Source organism: Sphaerodactylus townsendi, linkage group LG03, assembly GCF_021028975.2.
Source record: "Sphaerodactylus townsendi isolate TG3544 linkage group LG03, MPM_Stown_v2.3, whole genome shotgun sequence".
NCBI classification, from domain to species: domain Eukaryota; kingdom Metazoa; phylum Chordata; class Lepidosauria; order Squamata; family Sphaerodactylidae; genus Sphaerodactylus; species Sphaerodactylus townsendi.
In genome coordinates this window covers 83,384,165-83,396,146 of record NC_059427.1, presented here as the reverse complement: position 1 = coordinate 83,396,146, position 11,982 = coordinate 83,384,165, and the positions used below count along the sequence as shown (strand labels likewise).

Below are 11,982 nucleotides of genomic sequence, written 5' to 3'. Positions count from 1 at the left end.
TTTATCATTTTTAGTTTTTAAAATTCCCCATTTTTTAAAGATTTCAAAGTTTTCTGCAAACCTGCAGCCCCTTTGAGGTTGTAAACAGATCTGTCTTGCTCATTCATAATTACAGTCACTGATTTTAAGTATCTGCCAACTTCGCTAATATGTATATGCCAACTTCGCTACTAGAATATAAAATGATAATATTCTGGTCATCTTACTAGAAGAGAAAGTAATTAGGTAAAATCCAGACTCGCTACCCTTTGTAGTCAATATTCTCTTTAATTGCATAGCATTTTGATTGTAAAACATTTTAAATAGAAACATATTGAGCTCATAAAATAATCAATAGTCTTAGAGGATTATAAACAATAACAATTCAAAATGAAGATAGCATTTTTATTTAAGTTGACTAAAGCCTATTTTCAGTAACGTGTAGTAAAATCTGAGTACAGAATAGTCATAGACAGGAATAATAGATGGAAGATTTGTGGAATTATATATAAAAAGCAAAATTTTCTCAATTATAGATGGAAAAAGAAAAGTCATAAGATAGAATTCCAATTAAAAGTACAAATACAGAACTAGCAGAAATAAGAGAATTTGTATATAGTAAATCTCAATGTGCACAGATTTAAGTGGGTATTACAACTAATATAGGCAAGCAACATACTAAAAATAATTTAAGCTATACAATTGTGTATATATAAATACTTTTCTTTAAACCAAAAGCAGCAATCCTATACATTCTCAGCTTGAGCAATTCTCACTGGCTTCAGATGGGACTTGCTTCCACATAACCATGTATGAGACTGGACTGCATATAGTGACTTATTCACAGTGACTTAGAAGAAAGCTATACATATATTGCACAGTAGTAAAAAAAAACCTAACCCATTTATTAACCATATGTAAACAATGATTTTCTTCCTTTCTTTGGCAATGTTAGTATTTAAAGGATGCTATAGCCTTTTAAGCAAGACCACTTAGGTGCAAGACGTATAACAAGTATTTAAAGGCACGTTAAACTGTTAAAAACCCTTTCCAAGATACTTTCCAGTTAGCAGTATGTTTGTTGTACTGGCTCAAGAGATCCGCTATCAGAAACTCCACAGAAGTAATTGAAATTATTCTTTGTAGTGGTATTATTGGTTGATATGAGTCAAATCAAACATTCTGTTAAAGATTAACTGGCAGAAATATAAATTAGGATTGTTGGTGACAGATATTCAATGATATATTGTTTATTCCACAGTCACAGATTTGGCCAGATTTCTAGGAAAATCCACCTGGAATAAATAAGAAACATTCATCTATAACAATTTTAGGACACTTACTTACTTAATTAATGTATTTACATTACCTATCGTCTGTCTTACTCACTGGGACTTAGGGTGGATTACACAGAGCAAGTCAATACAATTAACAAGATGGGACACACAATAAACAATGAAATAGGATTTGGGTTGTAGATCCAACCTGAAGTCTAAAAAAAGAACTGAATCAAAGCATGTGTGTTGACATGACACATAAAATGAAGCAAAATTACACAACAGGAACCAATCCACAGGAAACTATACACAACAGTATTTACCACAGTCCCCAATAATTCATCCACATAATTTTGTGAAACCTTTTATAACAGGGCTACCCCTGTTATTGCCTGTGTAGAAAAGCCCTCTTGAATCATTCAATTTTGCATAATTTGCAGGAAGCCAGGAGAGTGGGAGCCTTCTTGACCTCCTCAGGAACCCATTTCGCAAGGTGGGGCCACAGTGGAGAAGGCATATGTGGGCAGTTGTTGATTTTGCCTGTTTGCAGGTTAGCACCTGCAAAAAGCCTTGCTCAGATAAGCAAAGCTGATGTGGCTGAGCTTAGGGGAAGAGACAATCTCACAGATATGACGGGGTCAAGACTTTAAATTGAGCCTGGTAACTGATGAGCAACCAGTGGAGTAATATGGGAGTAATATGAATGCTCTATCTAGCTCCTGATAATAGCTGAGCTGCAGCATTCTGCACTAACTAGAGTTTCCAAAATGGTTTTGAGGGGAGCCCAATGTACGGTTCATTACCACAGTCTAATCTCAATGTCACTATGCCATGGATCCAGGTGGTCAGATTAGCCATATCAAGGTAAGGAAGCATTTTTCAAACTGGTCTGAGTTGGAAGAAAGCCTTTTTTGCAACTGTATTAACTTGCTTCTGCTGCAATAATGTTGGGTCCAGTATAACCTGAGGGTCTTAACTGAGTCAGCAACGTCCAGGTAAACTCCATTAAAAGTAGGTAGCATACTGTCCTTCAAGTCTTCCACCTTCCCAGCATCACTTCTGCCTTTCCATTTAACTGCAATTTGTTCATTCTTATCTATTTTACCAAACCTGCCAGGCAGTCATTTAGGGCCTCTACCACCAGGAGATTTATTTTATTTATTTTATTAAACTTAATATCCCACTGTCCCCATCCCAACAGCCAGGCTCAGAGTGGCTAACAAAACATTGACAACCACAATAAAATAAGTTTTTAATAACATTAAAACATTGAATCCCATTCTAGATGACATTAAGTTCTTTAAATAACTTTAGGTGCCAGTAAATATCCCAATTGTTGATCAAATAACACCCTCCTACCTCACTTTACATTTAGTTTACAGCCAATTAAAGAGGAGGGAAGGGGGGTGCAGCAGATTGGCAGGGCAGCAGAACTCAAGGAAAGCCACTGTTGCCTCAACTGAAAGCTGGTGGAACATCTCTGTTTTGCAGGCCTTTCAGAACTGAACTAAGTGCCGCAGGGTCCTGGACTCAACTGACAGAGTTCTACCAGGTTGGGGCCAGGGCCTAAAAAGCCCTGCCCCTAGTTGAGGCTAGCCGGACATTCATGAGGCCAGGAACCACTAAGAGGTTACTGCCAGCAGAGCATAATGCTCACTGGGGGGAAAACGGGGAGAAGTGGTAACCAGTGCAGATGCTAAAGCACAGGATGAATATGTACTGTTACTGGGTCCCTGCAAGGGCTCTCGCCGCCACATTCTGCACCAGTTAATGCTGGCAAAGTATATGAAAACAGGTCCAGACTGTATGGAAACAATGGTGTAATCAGCTACACAGTATATGATTAATGTATGTACACATGTGGCCTATCTCCATGGGTTGGGAACAATGTCCATTGCCTGCCTCTTAGTCATAGTCCTGTCCTCTTGGCCTCATAGAATAGGGAAGGTCCCATTCCCAGGGTTTTTTAAAAAATAACGGTGGGGTTACATAGGTAAAAAAAAAAGACTTATTCAAATGTACACAACTGATCATAACTGGTTTATACCATAAGGACCCTACATGATCAGCAAGCCTATAGTAACCATGATAAGGTAACTGCCATCACTAGTGTGATCTAGTTTTACTTTTTGTATAATGAGAATATGCATGTTCAGAAAAATGTTACGTACTGTTCTTTGAATTGGTTTCTACAAAACTTAAAGGCAACTTGGGATGTTTGCATTGAATTACGCCCTTCACAGAGCACATAAATGCTATTGAGCTGTTCTTGCCACCAGCCTGAACAAATGGAGGAACTGTCTAAATGTCTTTCTGCAAGTGCTTAAATTGGGGTGCCTAAGTATAGAAGAGACCTACATCATATCCTCGGAGAACAGCCAGGTGGAATGAAAGCAGCTGCAGTGGGATAACACTCAAAATTCCTTGCAGACAGTCCACTGTTTGGGGCAGCTCAATAGTCTTGTAAGCAAATTTTGAACTCTCTGTATCTTCTTTAGAACATAAAATAACTGGGCGACCCTGTGAATCAAAAAAGTTGAATAATATAGATTAGAGATAATATTTTACTTACCTGTATCAGGTGTACTACCATAAATATCTACAGTTTTCAGCAGAGGCGTATCTAGGGGGAATGGAGCCTGTGGTAAAAATCAGAGTTTTCCACCCCCCTCCACCGGCTCAATTTTCCCTAGATTTTTCTCAGGCCTCAGGAATGCGCCTTCGGAAGAGCACAATGCACCGCCCGTCCCCTGGGATTCACCTCCGCAAGACTGGAAGGGACGAGACAGGGTGGGAGGTGGCTGGCCAGGGGGGCTCGGCCAAGGAGGGTTTGGGGGCCAGCTACCAAGGTGTGGCCCTGCAGGCCAGGCCTCGGCACCCCTTCCCATTTGGGCATGCCAGGCAGGAAGGTGGTACCGGGGCTAGCCTCTCCCCAGCCAGCATACCCTCCGCAGCACTGGCCACGCTGCCCCCGGTTCGGGGTGTGCCAGCTAAGCCTTCTCCTGTCCAACTGGCCCCGGTGCCGCCTCCCTGCTTGGCGCGTCCAAATGGGAAGGGACATTGAGGCCTGGCCTGCAGGGCTGTACCTTGGTGGTTGGCCCCACAGGAGAAGGCTCAGCTGGTCTACCCAGGGCCAGCATGGTCAGTGCTGTGGAGGGCGCACTGGCCAGGGAGAGGCCAGCTCTAGCGCCGCCTCTGCCTGATGCACCTGAATGAGAAGGCCCTCTCCCCAGCCAGCATGCCCTCTGCAACACCGGCCATGCCACCCCCGCTTCTTGGTGCACTGGCTGAGCCTTCTCCTGTGGGGCCTGCTGCCAAGGCCTGGCCCTACAGGCCAGGCCTTGGCACCCCTTCCCATTCAGGTGGGCCAGGCAGGGAGGCAGTGCCGGGTTGGCCTCTCCCTGGCCTGCATGCCGTTTGCAGCACTGGCCATGCCGTCCCTGGCCTTGGGTGCACCGGCTGACCTATCTCTTGTGGGGCCAGCTGCCAAGACACAGCTCGCAGCAGAGTTGGCCCGTCAGCTGGGCCTGGCTCAGAGCCCTTGTCTGGGGTGCAGTGGGGGGCAATTTCCCGCCCCCAAGTGACAAAATGATCTGATCCACATGTTCCCATGAGCCCCTGGTCTCCAGCAGGGATTTTAGAGGGGCTTAATTTTTAATCTAAATGCAGGCAGCAGTTCTATTTTTCCAGGCATTTTTTGACTGAATTGTAGCACAAAACTGCATAAAAGTATTCCAGTATAAGCCCATTCACTTCAATGGGTATAGGAGAGAATGCATAAGCTTGTACTCTTAATGATTCAAAACCAAGCTTCAGCTTTTTGCAGTTTAAACATTTATAACTGCAGTTTACACAGTTATAACTATAGCCCACTATTAGAGTACAGATAAACATATTCAAGTAATATTTTACTAGAAATATAATATTTCCAGACCAAAATATTATTTCTTTTTTTCCCCCATAAAAATACTGAATTTTTTTTAGGGGAAATAAAACACTTTCAGCAAGCTATCATTACTTTAAAAACCTAAAACTCATTGTCCATGATTGTGTATAATGGACATGAAGCTGTGGGCTGCTGAGTACATATTTCTATGCATTCAAAATGACCAAAAGGCCTACAGCAGTTCAAAGGTTGTTTTTTCCCCCTTCCTTTGCAGCCAGGCACTAGATCCAACCACCAGGGAGAGAAAGAAGAGCTGCTGATAGGGCAGGAAGGACAATCAAAATACTCAACAGTGTTGGAGTACTTTCCCTATGCAGAAACACCTGAAGTGTAATAGGGCTTTTGAGTTTAGATAAAAAGCTGAAGAGTTCATAGACATTTACAAAATTATGCATAGTGCGGAGGAAGTGGACAGATAATAATTTCACTCTCTCACAACACTAGAACTTGGGTTCACAATGAAACTGATTAGAATGATAGCAGATTCTGAACAAAGGAAGTACGTCACACAACATATAATCGATTCCTTAGATCAGGGGTGTAAAGGTCAGTCAAGGGCATCAGAGGTCTTGACAAGAACTAAGTGCCTTACAACATTGCATGGCTCTCCCCTGTGATGTTCTTGGCTCCATTTGGGAAAGATCAGAACACAGCTACTCAGGTGTTTCTTGGGCTGAGAGGTGGCATTCTAACTTTTTCCCCTGTGGGAAATTTTTCCATTGGATCCCAGGTGTTCGTGTTGCAAGTATCTGGGATATAACAGAGATATTTTCTGTGCTTTCAAGTGCAATGGGGATGGGGGTGGAGGTACAGTCAAAACACTGCCTTCTAGCACAGAGAATAGCCATCTTCTGGAACACAGTGAGAGGGGTGTTGTTTTTAGTCGTCTCAAAAACTTTGGCATAGAATTTGAAATAAAAATAAAAGCTTTATTCAGCATCCTAGATTGTCAATAATAATACTGAAAATATGTTCATGGAGAGGGGAATTGGAGGGTTGGATTCATTACTCCTTGGTTCTGTCCCAACCAGAACAATCATTATCACTACCAACTCTTAAAGAGGCATGAGAATATAATTATTATAAATTCCTAGACAAGACTTTTCAGCATGGAGAAATGTGAACACTAACCTGTTTGTGCATGAGTTCTCAGGTTGAGGACTGCCATATAGGGAAGACTATGATTTTGTAAGCTTTACAATAATGTTCAGGAATGCATTCATGATGTACCTATAATTATAATAAACTTTCTAGCAAGATTACCTGGCGAGCAGTGACCTGTTGCAGAGCATTCTGGCATTTGGTGAAACAAGGATCTTTCATAATAATCATAATAACTGGCATTTGTTTATCTATAAGAGCCAGTGGACCATGCTTCAGTTCCCCAGCTAAGATTCCTTCAGAATGCATATATGTAATCTCCTTGATTTTCTACAAAGCAAGTGAGAAAAAAATCACAGTCAAAATATTACATAGAAAGAATTCTTTAAGCTTTTCACAATGCATGCAGATAGATAACTCATAATGGCTGAGATTCAAATGCTACTTTTATCAAGTTCAAGAGCCTGCTTGGGGGTTTTGACCAAAAAGGAAAAGGGGGAAGACCCAATAGCAAAATGAAATGGTGTAGTTGAAATTCTCCTCAGCTTCAGAAGTAGTTTGGCCATGCTGCGTAAGAGGACAGTCTGTTTTCTTGTAAACCTATCCAAAGTCCACTGGTATGGGATCCACATGGCTAAATACAAAGCATGAAACTGCGAGGATGCCTCAAGGTAATAAACCCTAATAAAATATAAGCTTATCAAATACTGCTGTTGTGCTTCTTCTATACTTATTAAAGGGAGTTGCATGAAAACTGAATGTCCAAATTTAATGAAAAAAGCTGCACAGCAGTAATGTTCCATGAAGTGCATGAAAGTGAAAAGTCTACAGAGGAATTATTTCGCTGGTTAAAAAAAGGTCTGATCCAACCGAGTCAATTTTGCTTACAACTAATGAATACAAAATTAATATAACTATACATGCCCAAAAACTAATATATACAGAGTATTTCTACTTTTACCTACAGCAATAAATTGCATCAGCACTTTTGAAATAATTAAAGACTTTAATAAATGCTCACTGTATCAGAGAAGTCAAGAAAAGTGGGGGGAACAGTAAACAGTTATTGATCCATTTTATTTTATGGATCATTTCCTGATTTATAGGTTAAGAGAAATGGGAGTAAAGGATACGTACCAATGCTCCTTCCAAGCAAGTGGCATAGTTGTAGCCACGACCCATTACCAAAAGTGATCTTTGTTTATATAGCTCAAGGGCCAAATCATGTATCTTCTCATCCAAGGATAATACTTCTTTAATCAGTGCTGCACCAACAGATCAAAACTGAGAATTACTTAGATTCCTTGACTGCAAAAATCTCTCTTATTTCATGAGCAGTAATACTTGGACCCAGATCAGGCTTCAGCCAGCTGCCTCTGTAGGTTAGGCTCAAAGTGTGTGACTGACCCAAGCAAGTTTCCATGGGAGAGTACAGATCCGAAACTAGGTCTCTGAAATCCTAGTCCACCATTCCAACCACAACACCATGCTGACTTGATTGGTCCTGCTCCATATACTCTCACCATCTGACATGCAGAGAGTGGCTGACTGGGACAGGTGGTGGCTTTTCTCCAAGGACAACAACCCTGCCCACTGCAGTGACCAGATCCAAATCAGGCCACTCCATAGATGCTTTAAAAAAATGAAAGAAGTCTAGACATTCAGTCATAGATTTCCCACATCTTCCATAGTTACACCCATTAATTGTTTGGTTTCTACTGTTTTGTTGATCTAGTCTTTTGACATGGTTTTACTTTATATTTTCGTTTAATTGATTTTGTTAGCTGCATAGGAGACTTGTGCTAAAAGTCAGAATATAAAGATTTTAATAAATACATCAATTAACAGATGTAACCACATTTGCAGAGACATCACAAACCATCCTAACATGAGATGTCATAAATAACCCGTTTATGAAAAAACTGAACTGGGAAGTCCTGAGCTGACCTCTTATGTTCCCTTTCTCCCTCTAACCTAGAAGTGTGCCCTGATTCTAATTATTATTCTGATGTATCGGGCATTCAGTAGAATTACTACATTGCAAGAATGTAGCCAGTCTGTTTGCAAACAAAATGCCAAAACAGACAAAGCAAGGGTTTATTATTTCATACTATCGTGGGAGTAACAATAAATTCATAATTTTCAGTGTATACATTTCCTTGAATTGATCTGTCAATTTTAAAATACTTTTTATTTTGAAATTCAAGTTTTACCATGCTAACAGTTTCATCATTATCTTTAAAAGCAAAAAAAGAAGAAGTTAGAACACTTTTTGCTAGGTTACCAGTGCAATCCTATGCAGTTACATCCTCTGTAATTTCCTTTAGCTAGCAATCCCTCCCAAACTGCTTTCACACTGGCAACTAAAGTCTCAAGAGAGTTTTAAAACATGTTTAGTAGAGGGAGCTGCTGAAAGGAAATCTCATCAGGCCCATGCAACTTTAGCCCTCTCAGATGATATCCTGGTATATTCCACAGTAATGTGAATAGTAAAGAAGATGCATACCAGGCAATGATCGTAGGCTACTTATGATCTCTTGTCTCCTGTGCTGCAAAGAAATTCTGTCTTCAGACATCATCAAACCAAACATTACAAGAGCTACAAATTGGCTGGTATAAGCCTGAAAATGAAGAAAGCACATCAGTTAAACTGGCTCCCTGCTTTTTGCCAGCACAATGGTTCATTCCAATGCAACACCAAAACTTTGCTCCCCACTCCTCCACATGCTTAGATTCCCTCCTGCATTTCCTTTTTTCCAGCAAACCATAGTTTCTTGCTACACTGTAGCCAGGCAAGCTATTACTTGTACAAATTATAGTTTTCCCATTTCAAATGTCACAGCAAATTGTTGTTTGCTACACAAGAAAAAGTCCAAAACAATCTGTGTGCATGAAAAGGGTGAGAAGGAGTATGTGAGCATAAGGCCGAGGCACAACCAAGCAAACTTGGGTTTGCTGTTATATTGTCCTGTTCCTTCTGCAGGGTCCCTGTCAGGGCCCTGTTGCCGTCCCTCCATTCCTTACCCGGGTGTTGTCAATCCCCACCTCACTCCCAGGCTCAAGGGAGTGGTCTACTCCCACTAGGAATTTAAGCCTCAGTGTGGCTAAGAAGGTGGCTCCTCTTGGCCACCTTCTTCCCCCATCCCTCCTCAGCTGAGCCAACAGCCCATACAAGTCCGCTCTGCCTTGACTTGCTGGCCTGTTCCTCCTTGCTTCCCTCCAACCCTCTCCTCCTTTCTCGCCCTCCTTCTTCACACTCTGCTTTTACCCTTCTGTTTCTCCACCTCTCCCTTCCCTCCTTCTCCCCAACCACCAACCACCACCTGTCTGCTTTCTCGTCCCTTTTTATCCCCTCTGCCTTTTTATCCCCTCTGCCTCTTCCAATCACCCCGCCTCCAATCTCCTTCCAGCTGCCCCTGCCTCCTGTGCATTTGTTTTGAACTAGGAGGAAAAAAAACCCAGCTACAGATTACTGCAACTTACTTTTGTGCTTGCCACTCCAATCTCAGGTCCTGCATTGATGTGTACGCCACAGTCTGTCTCCCTGGATATTGAGCTTCCAACTGTGTTTGTAATTCCAACTGTCAGAGCTCCACGATCTTTACAGTACCGTAAAGCCATCAATGTATCAGCAGTTTCACCTTCAATAGAAGAACACAATGATGTTGATGATTAGCTGTGAATGTAGAATAAAATGTAGATTTCATTTCCAGAAACATCTTAATTATCCAAACTGGAGGAAAATGTCCATTGTGAATACTAGCAAAGAGAAAAGCAGCAAAAATGACAGAGTCAGAAGCGCAAAGGGCTTGAAATTGATGCAAAATGGACCTATTGACAACATGCAGGCTTGCTTAGAGCAAGCCAGAATAAAATGACAAGAAGCTTTCACTAATGATCTACGCTCTTTATAAAGAATTAGCTTGAATATAATGAATATAAAGCAGAATACAACTCACCTGACTGGCTGGTAAAAAAGCACACATCATCTCTAAATACAGGGGTATTCCGGTCCATAAAATCACTAGCCAGTTCCACCATTACAGGTAACTCAGTCAGTTCTTCCAACACTTGACGAGTCTATAATGACATGGCAGCCAGCTTCAGTTTTAAAATCTTTAAAGCTTGAACAAAATAAGGCAACATTGGCGAGTCAATAGCATAGAGAGAACTAAAATCCTGAATGTGCCTTTCAGAAAAATGCAAAACCAATCATTTAATGGCAGCTTCGGTGACAATATCTTGCAAATGTAAAAAGTTAACATCTCTGTCTTGGATAGGCGTATCCAAAAGGTGTATATCAAGGTGTTGATTTTACAAGGAACGTTGGACCCCATTTTTTTATTTTCTGTTTTGGGGGTATTTTAGGCTTCTCATTGTTTGCTGGCAAATGTAATTTGTAGGTCATTTTTATTTTATACATTACCTTGATAGCAGTCTGCTGAGAGGCAGTTAAAAATATTTTAAATAAACAAAAAAGTACATGATGTGTTTGCAGTGTGAAAATATGACAAGGAATATTGAAAAGTTCTTTAAAAGCTGCAAGTTCCACAGTTGAGATAATTTTTCTAGACAGCTGTCAAATATTCAAAGCACATTGAACTTACAGCCACAGCAGCATGATAACTGGTTCCACAGCCAATAATAATCAGTCTTCTGCATCTTCTGATTTCTTTCAAGTGGTCCTTCAAGCCTCCCAAAAGAACTGAGGTTTACACACAAACCAACAACAGAAGGATAAGTTTAGATCAGCCACCTTTTCTAATGCAGAGTGAAGGAAATGATTCATGGAATTACAGCAATGCACTTCATCTGCCCACCAGTTTACCTGTGTTGGTCTCAAAGTTCACCCTTCCTCTCATGGTATTGAAAATAGACTCTGGTTGTTCAAATATTTCTTTCTGCATGAAAGCACTGAAGTTGCCTGTTTCACAAAAATATGAACTGTAAGTTTCTTAGTGGTTTTATTGTTATATCTTAAACAAGAATGAAATTTAGATCAGGTCACTTGGGACAGAAAGTCAACAGGAAATAAAATGGCGGCCAGTAAAAGATTAGAGGAAAGGTATAGAAGGGATTTGGTCAATTTACTTAATTCAACTAATTTAATCTTCCTAAACAGGAACCATGCTTAATTTAAACATTTCTAAAAATCTATTTCATAAGAGCTGTGACATACCCAAATGAAATCAAGAATTAAAAAATCCGCAGTTATTTAACAGAACTTCCACCACATCAATCCAATAGCAGTAATCTTAAAATCTGAACCACTAAAATGGGATTAATGATCATGCTTGAAGTGCTTACCCCATCACATGTAAATTTGATGACTCTAACAGTACAATACTATGAGGAATGAATTGAGAAGTGGAGCCGGTACAGGGCCGGGCTGATGTGTTTACCCCCTCCACTAGTACAAGGGGAAGCCCTGCTGGCAGAGGGAGAAAAGGTGCCAACAGCCAGCTGCCCCTCAGCTGCGTGGTGATGAAACCCGAAAGTCATGGTCACCATGGAGCTGTGATGGCATCTAACTGAACACCAATGTGTGGGGGGGTGCAGGATGGGGTATTCCTGGGGGTGTAGCTGACATTACTTGGTTTCCACCCTGCTTTGAGCAGCTACCTGAGGCTCAGGGCTTGGACATATGCCACTCTTTTGCATGATGTCAGTCCGTTTAGC

The 11,982-nt window shown here is 41.0% G+C and overlaps 1 protein-coding gene across 1 annotated transcript in view; it reads right to left on the bottom strand.

The window, feature by feature from the left end:
• Window positions 1-247: 247 nt before the first annotated feature.
• Window positions 248-11,982, bottom strand: part of GFPT2 (glutamine-fructose-6-phosphate transaminase 2) — a 34,322-nt gene continuing 22,587 nt past the window's right edge. The window contains exons 11-19 of the mRNA XM_048490328.1: window positions 11,132-11,247; window positions 10,911-11,008; window positions 10,263-10,383; window positions 9,787-9,944; window positions 8,810-8,924; window positions 7,441-7,568; window positions 6,466-6,633; window positions 3,615-3,776; window positions 248-1,274 (exon numbers count right to left, since the gene is read on the bottom strand). Of these exons, the coding sequence (XP_048346285.1) occupies window positions 1,230-1,274; window positions 3,615-3,776; window positions 6,466-6,633; window positions 7,441-7,568; window positions 8,810-8,924; window positions 9,787-9,944; window positions 10,263-10,383; window positions 10,911-11,008; window positions 11,132-11,247 (1,111 nt within the window). The 3' untranslated portion in view covers window positions 248-1,229. The remainder of the gene's footprint in view (window positions 1,275-3,614; window positions 3,777-6,465; window positions 6,634-7,440; window positions 7,569-8,809; window positions 8,925-9,786; window positions 9,945-10,262; window positions 10,384-10,910; window positions 11,009-11,131; window positions 11,248-11,982) is intronic.